We start from the raw sequence: 24,281 nt of genomic DNA, 5'->3' as shown, positions 1-24,281 counted from the left end.
GCTTACCTTGTGGATTCTCTTCAGAGCCATCGTGGGAGGCGGGTGGCGGCGGCCCCCGGGGTGGGGACGGGGGCAGGGGAGGGACGGGGAAGGGGCGAGGGGTGCGAGGCCGCCTCGGTGACCGCGGGCCGGCCGGAGAAGATGGGGAGTTCCGAAGCGCGGGTCCGGCGGGACAGACTTAGGGCCGGGGCCCACTCGGCTCCTGAGCCTGCCGCAGCAGTCACCGCATCACCCGGCGGCGGCCCCTTTATGCGCTGCCGCCGCCGCCACCGCCGCCGCCGCCGCCACCACCACCGCCGCCGCCGTAGCTGCCTCTGCCTCCCAGGCTCAGCGCCGCCTCCTCAGCAGCCGCGGATCCCTCCGCCGGGAAGCAAGAGCCCAGCCTCGGGCTCGGCCGGCGCCTCCCGGTCGGACAGCCAGAGGGACTGCCTGCCGCAGGTGGACCGAGGGACGCGCGGGCGGGTGACGCTGCCGGGGTGGGGCCGCAGGAGTGCGGGGTGGGCCCAGGCCGAGGGGCAGGTCGGGAGAGCGGGGATTGGCGGGCCTGGGGAGGGAGGGCCGGGCCGCGCCGGCGGCGGAGGGATACGGGCCGCCCCTCTGAGTGTCTTACGTGCTGTCGCCGCCGCCGCCACGGCCGCCGAGAGGATGACGCCGCGACGCCGGGAGAAGATCTCGCGAGATTTGTGCCGGGGTCGTGGAGGCTCGTTCGACGGCCGAGGCTCGTACCCCGCAACCCTGAGTCCTTTGCCCCTGGTTCCCTCTTAGATATGTAATCTGAGATCAATAAGCTTTTTAAAGGCGAATGTATTCTAGGTCACCTGGCCGTCCACATAGCGGAGGCTGACCCAGGAAGAGCCCTTAGGTCCATTACAACTTTCCAGAAGGAGGAAAGGACTTGTCCAAGGTCACACAGCTCCACGGTGGCGAAGCTGGGAGTTCCCTGAAGCCAAGAGTCTCGTGAATTCTCTCTCTAGTAGCCGCGTGGTAACATCCTGGGCACCTGCCACAGGCAGCACCGAGATGGTCTTTGTAAGGAAGACATGGGTGACAAACTTGAATGTCTCTCAGCCACTGGCTTGTCAGCCCTAGGAGAGGTGCTCTGCTTGGTGAATTGTTATGAGCAATATACCAGTTACCTCAGAAAAAAACTTGCACAGTGTGTGCTCCAGTAATTAAAAACCAACCTTGTTGTCAAGTGGGAGGGGAAATGGGGGAGGGATGGAGTGAGAGTTTGTGGTTAGCAGATGCAAACTATTACTTAGACGATGGATAAACAATAAGGTTCCGAGCTCCCATTGTGGCGCACTGGGTGAAGAACGCGACTGCAGCGGCTGGGGTTGCTGGGGAAGAGCCGTTCTATCCCCAGCCCAGCACGGTGAGTTAAAGGGTCCCGCCTCACCGCAGCTGCTGTTAGGTTGCAGCTACGGCTCACATTCAATCCTGGCCTGGGAACTTCCATATGCCCTGGATGCAGCCATTAAAAGAAAGTAAAGAAAAGGAAAAAAAGGCCCTACTCTAAAGCACAGGGAACTATATTTACTATCCTGTGATGCACCCAAGCGGTAAAGAATATGAAAAAGAATGTACATACGTGTAACAATCACTGTCGTACAGTAGAAATTAACATGTTATAAATCAACTATACTCAAAAAACAAAAACCTGGTGTTTAGAACACCATCAGAAGCAAACTTAGAAAACCTATTCTGGGGATGTTTTTAGGAGGGATGGAGACGGAAAGCAAGTTCACTGTGTATTGGGTGTGGAGCCCTGCACCAGGACCAGCAAACTACAAGGCTCGCTGCTTTTAAAGGGCCTGTGGTGGGAGGTGCTTTTTATCTGGCTGGAGACACATGGAAAAACAGTAAGGAATATTTTCCTGGGAGGTCATGCCCACATTCTCAAGTTCTCCTCAAGATTTTCTGATTAAATCTGTGTTCTTTCCTCTATCTGAAAGGGGCCTTGAATATCATTGATTCTAACTCTTGAACTGAGAGAGGAGAAACTGGAGCGCCCCTAAGGAGAGGATCTGGCCAAAAGGCACACAAAAGGCCAGCAGCATAACTTGTACCGCCTTGTATGGTAAGTAGAGGCTGGCCCAACTGGGCAGGGCCACACTGGACTCCTGAGCTGAAGGAAGGAAAAGCTGTATCCAGTTGCCCCAGGGGGTTATGTTTTGGGTTGGAGGTGAAGAAAAATATACCACAGTCCCAAATCTTTCCTTCCTAAGAACTGTGATGGAAAAGGTATAAAAAGGCCTGTTGCAGAGTTCCTGTTGTGGCTCAGTGGTAATGAACCTGACTAGTATCCATGAGGACATGGGTTCAATCCCTGGCCTTGCTCAGTGGGTTAAAGATCCGGCACTGCCGTGAGCTGTGGTGTAGGTGGGAGACGCAGCTCAGATCTGGTGTTGTGGCTGAGCTGCAGTTCTGATTTGACCCCTAGCCTGGGAACTTCCCAAAAAAAGACGGGGAAAAAAAAGAAAAAAAAAGCCTGTTGGTCAGATTTAAAAAAATTTTTTTTCAGCAATAATTTTCTTGGGAATTCCCATTGTGGCACAGCGGAAACGAATCTGACTAGTATCCATGAGGGTGTAGTTTCGATCCCTGGCCTTGATCAGTGGGTCACGGATCTAGCGTTGTTGTGAGCTGTGATGTAGGTCACAGAGGTGGCTCGGATCTGGCGTTGCTGTGGCTGTGGTGAAGCCCGGCAGCTAAAGCTCCAATTCGACCCCTAGCCTCTGGGAATGTCTATATGCTGCGAGTGTGGCCCTAAAAAGCAAAAAAGAAAAAAATTTTTTGTATTAAAAAGCAATATATATTTGTTGCAAGAGATACAGATAAGCAAAAGGCAAAAGGAAGGAAATAAAACTCAACCATACTCCTATCATCCAACAATTTTTTTTTTTTTTAATTTTTAGGGCCACACCCGAAGCATATGGAAGTTCCCAGGCTGGGGTCCAATGGGAACTGCATTGGATGCCATCCTTCACCACAGCCATAGCAACTCAGGATCTGAGCCGGGTCTGCCACCTATTCCACAGCTCACAGCAACGCCAGATCCTTTAACCCACTGATTGAGGCCAGGGGTGGAACCTGTGTCCTCATGGATACTAGTCAGATTGGTTTCCCCTGAGCCAGGACAGTTACTCCCCTAGATAACCAAGTTTAAACATTTTCTTTTTTCCAGTATAAGCGCTGTCTAATAAAGCATTTAAAGTGCACCTTTTTTGGGCTATATCTTACAATTCTGTAATACTTTGTTTGCATTTTACTTCAGTTTAAAATGGTTTCTAGGAATTCTCATTGTGGCTCAGCAGTTCTGATTTGACCCCTAGCCCAGGAACTTCCATATGCTGCAGGTGCAGCCCTAAAAAAAAAAAAAAAAAAAAAATTTCTAATTTCTCCTATGATATATTCTTTGACCAAGGGTTATTTTCAAATACTTTGGAATTTATAGGTCATCAGGGAAATGCAAATGAAACTCATAATGAGGTACCATTTTACACCCTGGCTAAGTGGGTAAAATCAAAAACATTGATGTTAAGTGACCAAAAGTGAAGATAAGGAAGTATAGCAATAGCAGCGTCACACATGGCAGATGAGAGGGTAAAATGGCACAACCAGTTTGGACAACTTTTTGGTAATTTGTTATAAAATTAAACATACATCTACCATATGACCCAGCAATTCTACTCTTAAATATTTATTCAAGAAAAAAGAAAATACAGGTCCACAAAAATGCTTGTACACATATGTTCATAATAGCCTTATTCATTTATAGCCCAAGGTGGAGACAGCCCAGACAGCCACCAACAGGATAGTGGGAAGGCAAATTATGGCAAGTCATACAATGGAATTCTACAAGAACAAAAAAAAGGATGAACCACTGATGCAACAACATAGATGAATCTTAAAGCAATTCAGCAAAAGAGAAGGGATACAAAAGAATATGAACAGTACAATTCCATTTATGTGAATTCCAGAAACAGACAAACTAATTTTTGGTGTCTGAAGTCAAAAAAGTGCTGTTGTTGAGGAGGCGAATTAACAAGAAAGGGACTGAAGATATTTTCTGGGATAACAGAATGTTCTACGTATTGTTTTGGGTGGAGGTTATACAAGTACGTATATTCGGTTGTCAAAACTCAAATAAAAATCATTACAAAATAGAAAAAAAAACCCTCAAAAATTAAAGGTCCAGGATTTTACTATATGCAAATGTATGTATTTAAAATAAGGAGTTCCCGTCGTGGCACAGTGGTTCACGAATCCGACTAGGAACCATGAGGTTTCGGGTTTGGTCCCTGCCCTTGCTCAGTGGGTTAACGATCCAGCGTTGCCGTGAGCTGTAGTGTAGGTCGCAGATGCAGCTCGGATCCCGCATTGCTGTGGCTCTGGCGTAGGCCGATTGGACCCCTAGCCTGGGAACCTCCATATGCCATGGGAGCGGCCCAAGAAATAGCAAAAAGACAAAATAAACAAAATAAAATAAAATAAAACAATATTAAAATGTTAAGAGTTGGCAGAATTTTTAGATCTTCCTATGTGATAGATTTCTCCTTGCGGTGATTTTTTTTCTCCCACTTACCCTACATGGATCTTAGAGCCTCAGTTTACCTTCCATTGTCCTGCTGAAATCGTGAGCACATGGAAGAGTCTTGGAGTTTGATTTCCACTCTTGGTTGTTAACCCAATACTACAAGCTCCATAGTATTTAAAGGCTTTCCCTGGGCTAAGGTGTTTCCAGAGCTGAAAGCTGTGATTAAATAAGGAGGACAATCTCATTAACATAAATAGGCAGAGGATTGCTGTGGGCTGAGTAAAGAGTAAGCACAAATAATTTGGGAACTCCCTATTTTTGGATCTCGGCAACCCTGTAGGAGAGTTCTTTGTGTCTCATTAGAATAACTGAGGAGGAGTTCCTATCATGGCGCAGTGGAAACGAATCAACTAGGAACCATAAGGTTTTGGTTCGATCCCTGGCCTTGCTTAGTCGGTTGAGGATCCCGCCTTGCAGTGAGCTATGATAGTGTAGGTTACAGACCCAGCTTGTATCTGGCGTTGCGGTGGCTGTGGTGTAGGCTGGCAGCTACAGCTCCTATTTGACCCCTAGCCTGGGAACCTCCATATACTGCGGGTGTGGCCCTAAAAAGACAAAATGATCATAATAACTGAGTAAGGAGTATTAGGTAAATCAGGAATTGATTTTTTAGCTGCATCAGTATGATGCCTTTTTGTGATATTTTCTAAGGAGTAGATTTAAAACATAAGAACATCCCCAAACATTCCAGACTCTAAGATAGTACCGCTGTTCGAGGCTATTTGAAGTAAACTATTTCCTAGGAAAATTAGACTTTGTGAGTTTGAAGTAGCTCATTTTTTCATGATCAACAATCAGAACAGTGGTTTACCCAAAGAACTGTACTCGATTTTACATTCTTTTTGCATAGCCACTCTCTCTTGTTATATATAATTTGGGCTGTGTCCTGCCTACCAGCATTTATTATATTGTTGGGACCTGGCCCTATATTCATGCCTTACTTTGGAAGAATTGCTAACTAAAGAAATGATGCTAACTTTGCCACCTGACTCCTATAACTTTCTTAGGTTTGTCGGCAGACTGGTTCAGCCTAAAAATCATCTTTCGGGAAGTTTTCCTGACCAGTCGCCCCAGACTAGGTTAGGTGCCCTTGGAGTAGAGTCCTGCCATCAGAGATTAATCACACTTTGCTGGACAACTATGTCATTCAATAGACTGTCAGTTTCTGCAGAGCAGAGATATTGTCTCTTTTGTTCCTCTTTGAGTCCTCAGTGGCTGGCGTATCAAAGACAATTGTTGAGTGAATTCATGAATGACTGGCCAAGTAAAGCAGCTCAAGAAAACCCTCTTTATACTCACAAGTTTTGGGGGAAGACAGAAGAGCCCTTAAACAAACAAACAAACAGCAAGATCCCTTGTCAGGCAGTGGGTTAAGGATCCGGTGTTGCCGCAGCTGCGGTGTAGGTCAAAACGGGCTCGGATCTGATCCTTGGCCAAGGAACTCCATACGGTGCAGGGCAGCCGAAAAAGAAAAAAAAAAAAAAATTTAGCTATGATATGATGATCACTTTTCTGAGAAAAGCAGTATTGTAAAAAAAAAACTGGTCCCAGGTATCCTTTTTCCCTTGAGAGACGTCTACAAATTCAGTTTCTGTGAAGCTGAGATGGGTTCCCAAGAGTCCTCCACCACTGCTCTTGCCGTGAACGCTGTGGCTAGGATGACAGTGTTATCAGCAAAGTGTGGGTGGCTTCCGGCAGGCTCAGAGCACACCCCATCGCCCTGGAGGAACAGGTGAGGGTCTAAGGACTATGAGACAGGGCAACGTGGACAGCTGAATGAAGTCCCCATGCCTGAGGACTTGGTGGTGCTCATAGTCTATAGCTTAAAAGGGCCCAGTCCCTTCACTGCTGGAAAGGAAATTAGGACCCAGTATGGCCTCAGCAGCAAACATGATACATAGTATAACCTTATTTATTTCTCCAGTAGTTTACAGAGACGACACAACATAGAGGATGTATGTGCGGGACACAGAGAAGAGCACCTGCATTCATGGCTTCTCAGAGAGGATTATGGAGGACTTCTGCTTCCTGAGCCATACATTTCTGAAATGTTCCATGTTTTATGTTAAGCCCATATTATTCTTTCATAAAGAAAAAAAAGTCCCCTTAAAGTTTTACAATCTAATAACACGTAACAGCAAAAAACTATTCATCAACTAGGAAAGATTATACTGAAATTCACACTACAGAATACTATGCCACCATAAAAAGAATGTTAGCTGTCTATGTCCCATTGTGGAAGAACTATCACAATATTGTTGAGATTTATATATATATATATGTATATATATAAGAGTTCCCTAGTGGGTTAGGGATCTGGTATTGTCACTGCTATGGCTCAGGTTGCCACTGTCTCTTAGGTTCGATCTTCTGGCCCCACAAATTATGCATGCCACTGATCAGGGAAAAATAAAACCAAAAAAACAAAACTGTAGCAAACTGTAGTTGATATAATTTCATTTTTGTGGGTTACAAAAGGTCTCAATGATATATACACACATAAAACTCATGATGCTGTTTACACTTGATATTTGCACAATTTATTCTAAGTAATAACCCAATGAAAGTTTTTTTTTTCAATCTTCATGATATTCTGGTGGTGTGTGAGTGTGTGTGTTAGAATGTGCATGGAAAAAGATCTAAACAGATGAAGACCAAATTTTTTTTTTTTTCCACCAAGGTAAGCAGCAGCTTAATGTGGGATCTCAGTTCCCAGACCAGGGATTGAACCTGGGCTGCAGTGGTGAATGCACTGAATTATAACCACTGGACCATCAGGGAACTCCCAAGACCAAAATTTTGACAGTAGTTGTTAACTATCCCTGGGGAATTGCATGAGAAAAATGAGAGAAGTTATTTGCACGTTTGCTTTACATACTCCTCTATATTATTTACATTTTAAAATAATAAGCATGATTTGCTTTTGCTATTAAAAATAACAATAAATAAAAAAATAAAATTCTTTCTCTTCTATGGGCTTCCCTAAATAACTCCACTGATTTCAAGGATATTTTTGCTGTCTTCCCTCTCAGTGGGTAAAGAAAATGAAGTAAGGGGTTCCCATGGTGGCACAGTGGAAATGAATCTGACTAGGAACCATGAGGTTGCAGGTTCAACTCCTGGCCTTGCTCAGTGGATTAAGGATCTAGCATTGCCATGAGCTATGGTGTAGGTCGAAGATGGGGCTTGGATCCTGAGTGGCTGTGGCATAGGCTGGTAGCTGTAGCTCTGATTCAACCCCTAGCCTGGGAACCTCCATGTGCCATGGGGGCAGCCCTAAAAAGCCAAAAAAAAAAAAAACCACATTCCAAAGACTTCAGGTGAATTGTATCCAGACCAGATCACAGTATTGCTGATTTCCCTCTAATTTTTACATTAGAGAAATTGAACTTCTGGTTGAAGTAAGTCTCTCATTTAAAGGAGAAAACTGACAAACTTTATTTAATGCTATGTATGGTCTCATGACCTTTTAACATTAACTCTGTTCCCAGGAAAGAATTGGAATTTGGCAGCAAGGTTCTGCGTGAATATTATCACTTTTTCAACATCTATTTTTACTGATGCTCTAGAAGCATTCTTTTGGGAAGGTTCTTGTTCCAATAAAAGTTAACCAATGGGAAACAGGCACGGGTCTGTTTTGAGACTCGTCAGCCCAGAGAAAGCAGCAGGTACAGCCAGGCCACTCCCTACATCGCTGGTGCTGGTGTCACTAAGGGGGCAGCTGCACCGGGTGGGGCCGGGGACCAAGCGGAAGAGTGTCCTTCCTCTGCAACCAGCCCCACCCAGGTACAGTTCAGGATCTACGCAAGTTTAGAGGGATGGCTGGACCCAAAGGAAGCAGAATGGTCAGAGATGAACACAAAATAGGGCAGGGAACTGGGGATGTCCTAACAGAAGCTTGGGGCTCACCTGCCAAGCTTTATCTTTCAGAATTAGGTTGTGACTATTGTAGCGTAACCCAGATCCATCATTAGGGCATGGAAGGGGGGGGGGGGTGCCTCGCTAGCTCTACCTTTTTTCCCTTAACGTGAAATTTTCTTTTAATATTTTTGTCTGATTATAAAGTCACATATGTTTACTATCAAACAATACAGAAACCTAAAGAGCTGAGAATTAAAGCCCCCTTCCCTAATTCTACCTTCCCAGGAATAAGTACCATAACAAATGCTGTGTGTCTCTCCAAACTTGTTAATGTAAACATTGTGTGTACACACACACACACACACACACGGTACACATAGAGGTTAAGAACCCAGACTGGGGGGAGGTCCTGCTGTGGCACAACGAGATCAGCAGCCTCTTGGCAGCTCTAGGACACAGGTTGAATCCCTGGTCTAGCACAGTGGGCTAAGGATCTGGCATTGCCACAGCTGCGGCTCAGTTCCAGGCTCAGATCTGATGCCTGGCTCAGAAGCTCCATGTGACACGGGGTGGCCAAAAAGAAGATAGCCTGGGAATTCCCCTCTGGCACAACAGGACTGACAGAATCTTGGGAGTGCTGGGATGCAGGTTCAACCCCCAGCCCTGCACATTGGCATAAAGGATCCGAGGTTGCTGCAGCTGCACCTTAGGTCAAAACTGTGGCTTGGATCTGATTCCTGACCCATGGACCCCATATGCTACGGGGTGGCCAAAAAAAAAAAAAAAAGAACACAGGCTGACTTTGACAATCAACCCTTATCCTGGACATCAGTTTTCTCAAATATACAATGAGGATAATAATAAATAATACCTATTTTAATTTTTTTTTGTCTTTTGTCTTTGTAGGGCCACACCCGCGGCACATGGAGGTGCCCAGCCTAGGGGTCTAATCGGAGCTGCTGCTACCAGCCTACACCAGAGCCACAGCAACATGGGATCCGAGCTGCGTCTGTGACCTACACCACAACTCACGGGAACGCTGGATCCTTAACCCACTGAGCAAGGCCAGGGACCGAACCCGCAACCTCATGGTTCCTAGTCGGATTCGTTAACCACTGTGCCATGACGGGAACTCCTATTTTTTTTTTTTACAGAAGTGAACTCATACTTACCTTCTGAGACTGACCACATTCTGCTTATGGAATGTGTATCACTCTCAATAAAAATGCGTTCACTTTATTAAGACAGCCCCTGTTATTCCTTCGGGCAAGAAGCCCAGGAACCACCCAAGACCTGGGACATGACCATCCTCTCGTGCCTCATTTTCCTGCCGCCTCTTTACAAAGGAAGAGGAAGAAGGTGATCTTCCTCCCCTCCCCACTTTTCCTTTGATCATCAAAATGTAGCCCACTTAGTTCTTGGGGCAGAGCCCTCGTGCCTGCCAGCCTGTAGCCTTTACAAGTGTCCTAATATATTAAAAAATCTACTTCTTATCAGTGGGGAAAAAAAAAAAAGAATGGACTCACAATACATATGAAGTTCTATAAATATACTGTTTGAAATATACCTTAGAAATACTTACAGACTTAAAAAGAAGGAGGGAGTTCCTGTGGTGGCTCAGCAGTAACAAACCCGACAAGCATCCATGAGGACATGTGTTCGATCCTTGACCTTGCTCAGTGGGTTAAGGATCTGGTGTTGCCATGAGCTGTGGTGTAGGTCACAGAAGACGCTCCAATCTGGCGTTGCTGTGGCTGTGGTGCAGGCCTGCAGCTGCAGCTCCAATTCTACCCCTAGCCTGGGAACTTCCATATGCTGCAGGTGTGGCCCTAAAAGAAAAAGAAGCAAATACTTACAGATTCACAGGAAGTGGCAAAAATAGTACAGAAAGTTTCAGTGCGCCCTGCATTCAGCTTCCTCCAATAGTTACATCCTACATAATGGTAGTACAGCATCAAAACCAGGAAACTGATGTTGGTACAATGTGTGTATGTACTTTAAATGTCATTTAATCACAGGGGCAGATTCCTGTAACAGCCACTGGAATCAACACGCAGAGCTGTTCCATTCCTACAGTCATCGTGTCACGGTACCTGTTTACAGCCATGTCTACCACCTGCCCACCCCAACATCAGTAACCTCTGGCAATTACTAATCTACTTTCCCTTTCTGTAGTTTTGGCAATTTGAGAATGATATATACACGGACTCATAGAGTATGTAAGAGCTCTGAGACACCTTTTGAGACCGGCCTTTCTCACTCAGCATAATACCCTCGAGATCTATTTCAGTTCTCTGTATCCACAGGTGTCCTTTTTTATTACTGTGTAGCACTCCATTCTATAATGTACCTTACATTTTTCTAAGAGTTCCCTTATGGCACAGCCCATTAAGGACCTGGCATCGTCACTGCAGTGGCCTGGGCTTGATCCCTGGCCCAGGAACTTCTACATGCTGCAGGCATGGTCAAAGAAAATAAATTAAATGCATTTGTAAAATTTAAAAAATGTTAATTGTGGTAAAATACAAATATGGCGAAAAGTGCCATATTAACGATTTTCAAGTGTACATGTCAGTGGCCTTAAACACATTTCCATTGTTGTACAACTACTACCACCATCCATCCACAGAAATTATTTTCATCTTGCAAAACAGAAATTCTGCACCCATTAAACAATAACTCCCATTTCCACTCCCCTCAGTCCCCAGCAACCACCATTCTACTCTCTGTCTCTATGAACCTGATTACTCTAGACAGCCCCAAAAAAGTGGAACATACAGTATTGATCCTTTTGTGACTACCTTATTTCACGTAACATAATGCTCTCAGTGGACAGCCATGTGGTAGCATGTGTCCGAATGTCCTTCCTTCTGAACTTAGCTGGATAAAATTCCATTGTGTGTACACCTATTTATCTGTTGATGGACATTTGGACCTTTGGTTATTGTGAATAATGCTGCTACGAACATGGATCTTTTAAAATGTACTTTTGCGGAGTTCCTGTCACGGCTCAGTGGTTAACGCATCTGACTAGGAACGATGAGATTGCTGGTTCGATCGCTGGCCTTGCTCAGCGGGTTAAGGATCCGGCATTGCTGTTGAACTGCGGTGTAGGTCACAGACTCAGCTCGGATCCCACGTTGCTGTGGCTGTGGCGTAGGCCATCTGATTAGACCCCTAGCCTGAGAAGCTCCATATACCAAAAGACAAACAACAACAACAACAACAACAACAAAAACCACAAAAAAGAAAAGGGAGTTCCTGGTGTGGCTCAGTGGTTAACGAATCCGACTAGGAACCATGAGGTGGTGGGTTCGATCCCTGGCCTCGCTCAGTGGATTAAGGATCCGGTGTTGCTGTGAGCTGTGGTGTAGGTCACAGATGCGGCTCGGATCCCGAGTTGCTGTGGCTCTGGCGTAGGCCAGTGGCTACAGCTCCGATTCGACCCCTAGCCTGGGAACCTCCATATGCCATGGAAGCGGCCCAAGAAATGGCAAAAAGACAAAAAATAAATAAAAAATAAAATGTACTTTTGTTTGTCAAACCTGTATTACGCCACCTGTTAACAAAATAGGAGGCAAGGGTAAATGTCTTTTGATAGAAGTATTCCAGCTTATATATATATATATATTTTTTTTTTTTGGTCTTTTGTCTTTTTAGGGCCACACCCACAGCATATGGAGGTTCCCAGGCTAGGGGTCGAATCAGAGCTACAGCTGCCAGCCGACGCCGCAGTCATAGCAGCATCAGATCCATGCAGAGTCTGTGATCACAGCTCATGGCAACACCAGATCTTTAACCCACTGAGCGAGGCCAAGGATCGAACCCACCACCTCATGGTTCCTAGTTGGATTCGTTTCTGTGGCACCACGACGGGAACTCCAACTAACATTTTAAGAAGAAATGATAGAATATCAGCATTTTGCAGCCTCTAGGAAATTAATTGAGGCATGAAGCATAGATGGCTGCAAACTTTTTTTTTTTTGGCCTTTGTATGGCCGCTCCTGCGGCATTTGGAGGTTCCCAGGCTATCGGTCAAATCAGAGCTGCAGTTGTCATCCTACACCACAGCCACAGTAACACACGATCCAAGCCGCAACTTCGACCTATACCACAACTCATGGCAACACTGGATCCTTAACCCACTGAGCAAGGCCAGGGATCAAACTTTTGTCCTTATGAATGCTAGTCAGATCTGTTTCTGCTGAGCCACAATGGGAACTCCAGCTGCAAACTTTTTAGAAAGAGACAACCAGACACTATTTGCCTTCTGGTAGAAATACATCTCACCAACTATGAATGAGTGTTTATTACCATCAGATTTCTTCATCCAACTATGAAGTAACAGTTGAAACTACACCTTGGGGAGTTCCCGTCGTGGCGCAGTGGTTAACGAATCTAAGAACCATGAGGTTGTGGTATCGATCCCTGGCCTCACTCAGTGGGTTAAGGATCCAGTGTTGCCGTGAGTTGAGGCGTAGGTCACAGACACGGCTCGGATCCAGAGCTGCTGTGGCTCTGGTGTAAGCCGGCGGCAACAGCTCCAATTGGACCCCTAGCCTGGGAACCTCCATATGCCATGGGTGCGGCCCTAGAAAAGACAAAAAGACAAACAAACAAACAAACAAAAAAACCTCGGAAGTGCAAACACAAAATTCAGATTGTGAGAATAACAACATAGTTTCTTTGGCAAATAAATTGCAAGTGGAGTTCCCATTGTGGCTCAGTGGTTAACAACTCCGACTAGGAACCATGAGGTTGTGGGTTCGGTCCCTGCCCTTGCTCAGTGGGTTAATGATCCAGCGTTGCCGTGAGCTGTGGTGTAGACTGCAGACGCGGCTCGGATCCCAAGTTGCTGTGGCTCTGGTGTAGGCCGGCGGCTACAGCTCGGATTAGACCCCTAGCCTGGGAACCTCCATATGCCATGGGAGCAGCCCTAGAAAAGGCAAAAAAAAAAAGACAAAAACAAACAAACAAAAAACAAATAAACTGCAAGTGAGAATGCTCACACATACACAAAAATCCACACAGAGAGGAAACTTATAAATCAAAAGATATTTAAGAATCCACACCAAAAACTTGTATAAAATATTCATAGCAGCATTATCCATAATAGTAAAAAAAATGGAAATCACCTAAATGTTTATCAATGAATGAATGAGTATACACAATGTGGTATATCCATGTGGTGGAATACTATTCAGCAATAAAAATGAATGAAGTATTTGTACATGCTATGACATAGGTGAACCTTGAAAAAATGCTCAGTGAAATAAGTGTCACAAGGGCCCACATACTGTATGATTCCATTTATGTGAAATGTCCAGAACAGGCAAATCCATAGAGTCAGAACGTAGATGCTGGGGGATGGGGGAGCTGTGGGGGCAGAGGTTACTTTTAAGGGGGTGAAAATACTCTAAAATTGGTTGTGGTAAAGAATGTGCAACTTTGCACATGCACTAAAATGTACCAAATTGCACTCTTTAACGGATGACTTATGTGGTATGTGATTACATACTGATAAAACTATTAAAAATTATTTCAATCTCAGTATGTGGACCTTATTTATATTTTGATTCAAACAATTAAAAATAAAATGTATGATACAATTAGAAATGTGAGTACTGGCTAGATTTGAGGATCTTAAATAATTTATTACTATTTTAAAAGTGTGATGATCCTGTTTATTTTTTTATAGAGCTGTGTTCTTTCAGAGACATGTATTGAAATATTTTACAGATGAAATAATGTCTGGAATTTGCTTCAGAATGATACAACCAATAAACAGGTGGAGGTTCAAATGAAATATGATTTGCCTATGACATAATAATTATTTTTTATTTTTTTGGTCTTTTTTGCCATTCCTTGGGCTGCTTCCATGGCATATGGAGGTTCCCAGGCTAGGGGTCTAATCGGAGCTGCAGCCGCCAGCCTACACCATAGTCACAGCAACGCGGGATCTGAGCCGCGTCTGCAACCTACACCACAGCTCACAGTAATGCCAGATCCTTAACCCACTGAGCAAGGCCAGGGATCGAATCCGCAACCTCATGGTTCCTAGTCGGATTCGTTAACCACTGCGCCACGACGGGAACCCCGACATAATAACTATTGAAGCTGGGTAATGGATACATGAGGGCTTATTTTAATCTAGTCTACCTTTGTATAAAAAATGCATATCAATGAACATATTTCCATGTCAACATACAGAGACCTATTTTATGCTTTTTAAGAGCTGCATAGCCTTCCATATTTGTATAACCAACTCCCTAATAGAGGACATCTGGATTATTTCCAAATATTCAACATTCTAAACAGTGCTGCAGGAAATATCCTTGTATAAATGTCTCTGCCCCATTAGTTATTTCCTTAGATTAAATTCCTAGAAGTGAAAGTACAAAGGATGTGAATACTTTAGATTTTTCTATACCTAGACAGTTTTGCAGAAAAATCCTTGCAGTTACCTATTTTTTCATACTTCCAATAAAGCACTGGTCATTAGTCATCCTTTTTTAAAAGCTCTCTTGCATTATAACTTACACAACAACAAATGCACTCAAGTGTACAAATCAATGATTTTTAGTATATTTCTAATGTTATGCAACTATCACCACAAACTGATTTTGGTTTTTTGTTTGTTTGTTTTTTTGTTTTGTCTTTTTGCTATTTCTAGGGCCACTCCCGTGTGGCATATGGAGGTTCCCAGGCTAGGGGTCCAATCGGAGCTGTAGCCACCCGCCTACGCCAGAGCCACAGCAACGTGGGATCCGAGCCGCGTCTGCAACCTACACCACAGCTCACGGCAACGCCGGATCCTTAACCCACTGAGCAAGGGCAGGGACCGAACCCGAAACCTCATGGTTCCTAGTCGGATTCGTTAACCACTGCGCCACGACGGGAACTCCACCACAAACTGATTTTGGACCATTTCCATCACCTGTAAAGAAACCTTGTGCTCTCTCACAGTCCCTCCTCAGTCCTAGTCCCTCAGGCCTACGGAAACGGGAATTGACTTCTTGCCTCTACAGAGTTGCCTTTTTTGGACATTTCATATAAGTGAAATCATACAATAGGTATCCTTTTTTATTCTTTTTTTTTTTTTGGTCTTTTTTAGGGCTGTACAAACAGCCTATGGAGGTTCCCAGGCTAGGGGTTGAATTGGAGCTGTAGCCGCCGGCCTACGCCTGAGCCACAGCAACACCGGATCTGAGCTGCGTCTGCAACCTACACCACAGCTCTCGGCAACGCCGGATCCTTAACCCACTGAGTGAGGCCGGGGATTGAACCCGCAACCTCATGGTTCCTAGTCGGATTCATTAACCACTGAGCCATGACGGGAACTCTTGTTTTTTGTTTTGTTTGTTTTGCTTTTTTGGCTGCACCTGCAGCATGCACAAGTTCCCAGGCCAGGGACTGAACTCACACCACTCACACTCACCTCCAGTGAGTGACTGGAGCTGCTGCAGTGAGAAAGCCTGATGTGTTCTTTTGTGTCTAGTTTCTTTCACTGAGCATAATGCTTCTGAAGCTCACCCATGTCCTATTCTGTATCAATATCCTTTCCTTTTCATTACTAAATAGTATTCTATTGCTTGGATATGTTACATTTTGCTTATGCATTCATTAGTGGATTGATAAACAACCCCAAAGGTGTTTCTACTTTTTAATCTGTTGTGAATAATGCCACTGTGAATATTCATAGGCAAGTCTTGGGGTGGGCTTGTGTTTTCATTTCTCTGGGTAGATACCTAGGAGTAGAATTGCTGTGTCATATGAAAATTCCGTTTAATGTTTTGAGAATCTGTTTTCCAAAGCAGCTGCACCATGTTACCTTCCCACCTGCCGTGCATGAGGATTACACTTTCTCCCCAGTCTCACCACCCCCTCCCTCGGCCCCAGAATCTGCACCTTAAGCTTTACTCCTGGGGATTAAAATTTCTCTTTTAAAATATAAATGGGGAGGAGTTCCCGTCGTGGTGCAGTGGTTAACGAATCCGACTAGGAACCATGAGGTTGCGGGTTCAATCCCTGCCCTTGCTCAGTGGGTTAATGATCCGGCGTTGCTGTGAGCTGTGGTGTAGGTTGCAGACGCGGCTCGGATCCCGCGTTGCTGTGGCTCTGGCATAGGCTGGTGGCTACAGCTCCGATTAGACCCCTAGCCTGGGAACCTCCATATGCCGCGGGAGCGGCCCAAGAAATGCCAAAAAGACCAAAAAAAAAAAAAATATATATATATAAATGGGGAGGAGTTCCCGTGGTGCAGTAGAAACAAATCCGACTAGGAAACATGAGGTTGCAGGTTCGATCCCTGGCCTTGCTCAGTGGATTAAGGATCTGGCTTTGTCCTGAGCTGTGGTGGACGTGGCAGACGAGGCTCAGATCTAGCATTGCTATGGCTGTAGCAGAGGAATGGATAAAGAAGATGTTGTATACCTACCATGGAATATTACTCAGTCATAAAAAAAGAATGAAATAATGCCATTTACAGCAACATGGGTGGAACTAGAGAATATTATACTAAGTGAAGTAAGTCAAACACAAATACCATAGGATATCACTTATACGTGGAATCTAATAAAAAAATGATACCAGTGAATTTATTTACAAAACAGAAACAGATTCAGACACAGAAAACAAACATGGTTACCAAAGGGGAAAGGAGGGGAGGGATAAATCAGCAATTTGGAATTAACATATACCCACTACTATTTATAAAATAAACAAGGTGCTACTGGTACACCTGAAACATGGTAAATCAACTATACTTCAATTAAAAAAAAAAAAAAAAAGAATGAATGGCAATGCTTGTGCAATTCCTGTCTCCTTACCCAGACCCCATCCCCCCACGCCCTCAAGATGAGAGCCTCCCATGTGATGGCTCCCTTTTTGTTTTTTTTTGTTTGTTTGTTTTGTCTTGTTTTGTTTTTTAAATGAGAGTTGCAACGTTTATTTCAGGTTCTCTCTTGGTTTTTTTTGTATTTTTTTTTTTTCTTTTTTGCCACACAGGCAGTATGTGGGAATTCCTGGGCCAGGGATTGAACCTACGCCGCACAGCAGCAACCAGAGCCACAGCGGTGAGAACACAGGAGCCTCGACCCGCTAGGCCATCAGAGAACTCCCGGTGGCTCCCTTTTTGAATAAGGCCCCTGGTCCTGAAGGCAAGACACTGGGGACTTCTGCTGAGTGGCTTATGAGCCCTCTTTGTAACTCGATGGAAGCCCCCAGCTAATGGTACCCAGTGATCAACAGCATCCACAGCCATCAGGAATCCTAGGTGACTCAACACCACAAATTAAACACAAGAATCCCTGAAAGGCACTGGGGGGCGGAGGAGGCTCTAAATTGGGGCCACCGCCCCCCCCCCCGAAGGTGGTTGTCCAAGAGGCAGAGCTGCCCACTGGATGGAGGTTCTGCCCACTGCCATTAACTCTGCGGAATAATACTGGGTCAGGGGCTTCCCCAGCTCTGAGTAGAGATTCTTCATCTGGGGATAATAATAACACTGACTCAATGGGATTATTGTAGGACATGGGAAGCTAATGTACTAGGCACCGGGCACCTAACTGGGCAGTTATCATTCTTACAGATCTCCAAAAGAGGGTTTCTAACCTAGCTCACTCAACACTGCTGTCTGTAGGCAAATAAAATCCCTCTCGCCGTCTAGTCTTTGTCCCTCCTACTGCAGGTTGGGCTCACTCACCTGCCTTCAGAAGCGAGGGGAAGTTATTTTGCAAACCCTCTGTAACTTCCTCTCCCCGGCCCAGTTCCAGGCACAGTCGGTCAAACACTGTGGGGAGAGAAGGAAGTAGGGGGTCGGGGGGTGCTCACGGCAGCACCTCCCATTCTTTACCCGCATGCTATCAGCTGGCAGGAGGAGCGACGAGAACATTCTCACCTGGCCCGGCTTCTCTGCGTGGCTTTCTCCGGGTTCCACCTGCATCTTTAAATGTCTCTTGCCAAGGCCGCAGAGGGATCGCTGGCCTCTTCCAGGGAAGGAGGAGGTGGGTGATTGCGCCCAGCTTGGGCTTGGGTGCCTGCCCAGGCTTCATAATCATCACAAGGCCTTCCTGGGGGAGCCTTGGAGCCTCGGGCAGGGCTTTCACCTTCAGGATCCTCAGGCCCCCTTTGATCCCTGGACCTCCAGAGGTGGCCCGGGAATACATAACAATGGCCTCTTGTTACTGAGCACGCAGCACACTCAGACCGTCTCTTTAGGACTTGATAATAATAATTGCTAGTATTTATCGAGTGCTTAATAGGTCCCAAACCCCGCAGAACTATTCTGGAAAGAACAGTCTGTTACAGACAAGGAGAAGAAGGCGGAAGGTCCTTAACGGCTCCAAGAGATGGCAACAAAAGGGCCGGGCTGGCGCCTAAAGTCCTGCTGGGACGCTGAGCCTGGTGCACCCTCCCTCCAGGCCAGCGGTGCTTCCAAACCCGCCGTTCTGGTCCTCTCCTTCCTGCTGGTGCTTCCCCGAGCTCCCCTTACCCTACGTTTTTTCCAGGCCCCTCTCTCACCTCCAGGCCATCCACTGGGATTCTCAATACCCTCCATCATCCATCACTGCCTCTCCAATCATTTAAGACTCTCCTGGGGTCACAAAGGGATTAGCTCTCCCAGTCCAGCCACCCCTCCATCCCTTTTGGGGTGCGCACACACCCCCTCTCACCCCCTCCCGCCATGACAAATTGTGCAGCCGAAAGTTTTAGTGACAGAAGCAAAGGTTCAGAATGTACTTTGTCATATTTTTGAGGAAAAACGATACAACTTATTATACCAAATATTTCCTCTGGTTGTTTATCTGTGGTTTCTAATTCATGTGCAAATGAGCATGTATTAATCCTGTAATGAAGGGAGAAAAGCCCATATTTGGCAAAACTTGGGTAGTGATAGGCGTTGATGGCCTCTAACTGGGGCTTTATTTATTTATTTGGTCTTTCTGTCTTTGGGGCCGCACCCAAGGCATATGGAGGTTCCCAGGCTAGGGGTCCAATCAGAGCTGCAGCTGCTGGCTTACACCACAGCCACAGCCACGCAGGATCCAAGCCTCCTCTGTGACCTACACCACAGCTCATAGCAGCACCGGATCCCTAACCCGCTGAGCAGGGCCAGGGATCAAACCCTCATCCTCACGGATGCTGGTCAGGTTTGCTAATCACTGAGCCATGCCTGGAACTCCCATCTCCCCATTGCCCAATAAAGTTCAGAGTAAGAAGCCCTACAGGAAATCTAAATGTTTGGGTCAAAAGAAAAGCAGGAGCAAGAAAGACGGCCCGAGCACTTTTGTGGCCTCCTTTTGGATACTCTTTGGCATGAGCAGTTGTGTCTTTGACGATCTGAAGAGTTAGGGACAGGATCCTGGCAGCGCCAAGGTGGCTGGGAGTCCCTTCTCTTCCTTTGATATGGATAATTAAGCTTTTTTTTTTTTTTTTTCTTGGCTGCGTCCACAGCGTGTAGCAGTTCCTGGGTCAGGGATCAAATCCAAGCCACAGCAGTGACCAGAGCCAGAGCAGGGACAATGGTGGATCCTTAATCCACTAGGCCGCCAGGGAACTCCAATGCTTTTTCATTGTTACGCAGATAGACCTCCAAGATAAATTTCCCAGGGGCCCCCTTCCACAAAATGGGCCCTTGGTGTTCCCTGGTACCCCAAGGGCCTGAGCTTCCTCCTCCAGAGGTTCCAGCCCCTCCCCCCATCTTGCTCCCATTATCCTCCTGCTGTTTCCCCTGGCCTCCTCCTTCACTGTCCTTTGTTCAAGAGATGAACCCAGGTCATCCGTGAGTGAAGCAAGGTGCTCTTCCTGGCTCAGAGGGACTGTGGACAGTAGCTACAGAGATTCAGCAGGAGTAGTTCCCACTTGTTAGGGAGAGGGCAGAAGGCTAACAGGATGAGCTGGCCCCTAGACGTCTGCATCTTCAATAGCCTCTTGGGCGAGTGGCATCAGGTAAATATGTATTGATCACCCCCTACATGCCATGTGTGGCGCTAAGCACTTTTACAGCATCAGCCATGCCAGTCTGGGTCTCTAACCACTGCGTGACATGGCTTGTTCTTAGTTCTCTTAATCCTCTCATGGTACTTGTCACATCTTGTCCTCATGGTTTACTCATCTCCCCAGTAGACTGTGAGTGAGTCCCAAGAAGGCCCGAATGACACTGTTCTATCTGCCGCATCTACCCAGCACTGTTTAGCCCAAGGTCTGGCACGTAAGTATTGGGGAAGGATTGAGATGGTTGGGAAGAGGTTTTATATTCTGTACTCACCGGGTTGGCCCGGTGGAGCAGAGGCTTTTGATTGGATGACCTAGTTGGGGGCCAAAGGACATTGGGCCAATTATTTACAAAGATCTACAGGGTTCTAGATTCCCCACAGAGGTTGCCAGCTCAGACCCTCCATCAGTTTGAAGTGCCCCAGATCTGGCTGGCTCTTCATATGTGTTTGCTTCTGGTTTTCAGGGAACCAGATGCCAGTGGGCAGGTGATTCAGTGGCATCTATCCCACACCTGGAAAAGTCGCTCAAATGAGTGTAGAGAACCTGCCTCCAAGAACCTATAAATCAGTTCTGTTCAAAAGACCTGCATTGGCTCCTGAGGAGGTAGCCTCCTTGGGGTCTGGGCACCAGCTGGGCTAAGGGGTAGGGGAAGCTCTTTTTTTTTTTTCAGCCTCCCTCATCTTCTAATTTTCCAGCTCAGTCACCTCCCCAGCCATTTTTGTCCCTAAAACTAAGTACAGAGTGCTCAAACATGTTTATCATCATGGCATACTGCTCCTTAGTCTTTCTATTTTGTTTCTAATAATGTCATTCGAGAAATCTTAACGCTTTGGGATCACTGTAAGGTATGTGACAGAAAGGCTTTTGAGATAGGTCTCAAACGGTGAGAGGAATTTTAGCAGGTAAGGAAAATGGAAAAAGGGTATTCAGGCCAGGGTACCGAGGAGTCTATGATAAAGCTAAAGGACGGGAGGAAGGAAGAGATGGAAAGTGACAGGAAAAGGGAATGAAAGGGCGTTGGAAGCCAAGCTAAAGGTTGGCACTGGATCCTGAGCACAGTCAGAAGCCATTGAGGAGGAGGCTTGTCATGACTCAGTGGGTAACGGATCCGACTAGGAACCATGAAGTTGTGGGTTCGATCCCTGGCCTTGCTCAGTGGGTTGAGGATTCTGCGTTGCTGTGAGCTGTGGTGTAGGCCGGCAGCTACAGCTCCGATTAGATCCCTAGCCAGGGAACCTCCATATGCTGCAGGTGTGGCCCTAGAAAAGGCAAAAAGACCAAAAAAAAAAAGAAAAAAAAAAGAAGCCATTGAGGAGTTTGGGCCAGTGAGTCTATTCCAGCAAAGAGAAATGAGAAATGTTAAACAGCTGATCATTACTGACCACTTGCTTGGTAATGAAAAAGATTATTTAGTCCTAACAACTATTTTATGTCCATCTAATTTTAAGGGAAACTAGAGCACGGGAAAATGGTTTCCTCAAGTCACCGCTAGCAGTTGATCCTGGAGTCTTTTTTTTAATTGTCATGCCAGCGGTTTTGAGAAAGGGCAGGGGTCAGGGAAGGGTCCTAAGGGACAGTTTGGAGACCCCGTGCCCCCCCCCCGCCGCCCGGTGTGGGTGTGAGGATGAGGGCGTTCTCAACGATGGTGCTTAATTCTCTGCTTTACGCACCTGGGAGAAGCGTGCAAAAACACCGACTCTCGGTGCAAAAGCGCTGAGATGGGAGCCAGCGGCAGCTGAAAAGTGGCTCCAGTTCCGAAGGGCCGAACGCAGCCGCAGGGCGGGCCCGAATCAGCCCCAGAGGCGGCGCTACGGCCTGAACCCGCGACCCCAGGGCCTTCCGGGTCCTTCCCGGTCCTTCCCCATCCTTCCGGCGCCCGCCCAGCGGCAGGCGGGGCCTATCGGGATGCACGGAGCAGCGCCATCTAGCGGACGCCGGGCCCTTGGCAACGGAGCCCGGGAGGTGACCGCCCAGAAGCATGCCGGGAAAGGCAGCCACTGGGGCGGGTCACCCGCCGGACGGAGGAACCAGTATGGACCTAGCCGCTGGCTAGGCGTCTCCGGTGGTCTCTGACCTCCTGTGGACTCAGGATGCACCAGACTGTGGGGTCTCCTGACTCTGGGGTCTCTGACCTGTGGTACCTTCCTTCTCTCAGCCTGTGTTCTCAGGCAACAGGCGTGGCTGCGGTGCGCTGACCTCAGACCCTTTAGATTCCGTATTGGATTCGGTTATTACCCGCTTGGGGTCCGCTTGCCCGAAGTGCGGCAAAACCAATCTCCTGACACTAGATTGTGGTGAAGGAAACTACAGCGTTTACTGCAGGGCACCAAGCAAGCAGAGCCAGGCAGCTTATGATCAAAATGCCTAAATGGCTTTCGGGCAAGGGGTTCTGAAGGCAACATTCGGAATGAGGGTGGCAGGAAGCAAGCTCAGCTCCTGGACATTTTTCTGACTCCTCCGTGATGAGGTAATGGGGTGATGCTTCAGGAAGCTTAATCATCAACCTTCTAATTCCGTCCGGTCTGGAGTCTATATGCTTGTCATCAGCGTGTCCTCACCATCCTTCACTGGGCAGGGGTCTTAGTTTTGGCAGAACAACTCACATTGTTATCTATGTACCCTCAGGAGGAACACTACTTACTGCAATTATTAACTGCCTGAATCTGCTCTTTGGAACTCAGGGAAAGCCCAACAAGAAGCTGGGGACCCAGAGGGGCTTGTCCCTGGGAAGGTCCCCTAGGACCCTGCTCAAGTTGCAGGCCCCCCTTTTCTTTGATATTCTCCAGTCCTGAGGGGAACAGGGACAGGCCAAGAAAGGGAATAAAGTTTTAGACGAGAAATTAATCATAACTTTGGCAGGGGAACTCGGTTTTAGGGGGTTCCTTACACCCCAACTTCTCTTACCAGGTTTTGGCTCCTCGTCACCCATTCCCTTGCCCTCTGGCTGCCTCCTTGCCCTTATCTCGCAGCCCGCACATCACCAGGGACTTTGAATGCTCCTGTGCCTACTCTTCCCCCAAGTTCCTAGGTTAGGGGTGGAATCAGAGCTCCAGCCTATACCACAGCCACAGCGACACGGGATCCAAGCTGCATCTGCAACCTATACTGCAGCTCACGGCAGCACAGGATCCTTAACCCACTGAGCGAAGCCATGGATGGAACCCGTGTCCTCATGGATACTAGTCGGGTTCTTTACCGCTGAGCCACAACGAGAACTCCTCCACTGCCTCTTTCTTTTTTTTCTTTTTTTGGTCTTTGCCTTTTCTGGGGCCGATTCCCGTGGCATATGGAGGTTCCCAGGCTAGGGGTTGAATCGGAGCTGTAGCCACCGGCCTACGTGGGATCCGAGCCGAGTCTGCCACCTACACCACAGTTCAGGGCAACGCCAGATCCTTAACCCACTGAACAAGGCCAGGGGTCAAACCTGCAACCTCATGGCTAGGGATCGAACCCGCAACCTCATGGTTCCTAGTCGGATTCGTTAACCACTGTGCCACGACGGGATCTCCCACTGCCTCTTTCTTAATTCAAGTCAACATCCACTCCAGGCTGGAAGGCCACACTGTCCAGCAGTCCCATCCTCTCCAACCACTTTCTACACTGCAGCTAGAGAAGGATCTTTGCAAAGATTCTTGTTCCCTGGATGAACGTTCTTCAGTGGCCTTCTGATTCCTTTGGTATAAACATTAAATTCCTGGGTCTGACCCGCCAGGCTTTTACAGCCGAGCCCCTGCAGTCTCCAGCCCATCGTTCACACAGCTCCCTTACATGTTGTGCCTCATCCCACCTGCAGCAAAATCACTGGTGGAGCTTGTTAAATATGCAG

General features: G+C 46.8%; 1 protein-coding gene and 2 long non-coding RNA genes across 3 annotated transcripts in view; 1 reads left to right on the top strand and 2 right to left on the bottom strand.

Moving 5' to 3' along the window:
• The window catches only part of UBE2D2 (ubiquitin conjugating enzyme E2 D2), a 61,009-nt gene extending 60,349 nt beyond the window's left edge, over nucleotides 1–660 (bottom strand). The window contains exon 1 of the mRNA XM_047778782.1: nucleotides 7–660. Within this exon, the coding sequence (XP_047634738.1) occupies nucleotides 7–30 (24 nt within the window). The 5' untranslated portion in view covers nucleotides 31–660. The remainder of the gene's footprint in view (nucleotides 1–6) is intronic.
• Nucleotides 661–1,607: 947 nt separating this feature from the next.
• On the top strand, nucleotides 1,608–7,027 carry LOC125126407 (uncharacterized). Its single transcript, XR_007134621.1, has 3 exons — nucleotides 1,608–1,862; nucleotides 1,956–2,080; nucleotides 6,525–7,027. It is a non-coding gene; the product is annotated as an uncharacterized LOC125126407 (long non-coding RNA).
• LOC125126408 (uncharacterized) lies at nucleotides 5,121–22,313 on the bottom strand. The gene is made up of 3 exons (XR_007134622.1): nucleotides 22,126–22,313; nucleotides 18,162–18,248; nucleotides 5,121–6,643 (listed from the first exon to the last, which is right to left on the bottom strand). It is a non-coding gene; the product is annotated as an uncharacterized LOC125126408 (long non-coding RNA).
• Between the last annotated feature and the right edge of the window lie 1,968 nt (nucleotides 22,314–24,281).

Source organism: Phacochoerus africanus, chromosome 4 (genome assembly GCF_016906955.1).
Source record: "Phacochoerus africanus isolate WHEZ1 chromosome 4, ROS_Pafr_v1, whole genome shotgun sequence".
In the NCBI taxonomy this organism is placed as follows: Eukaryota; Metazoa; Chordata; class Mammalia; order Artiodactyla; family Suidae; genus Phacochoerus; species Phacochoerus africanus.
The sequence above is the reverse complement of the archived record's forward strand: the minus strand, read 5'-3'. Positions and strand labels throughout refer to the sequence as shown.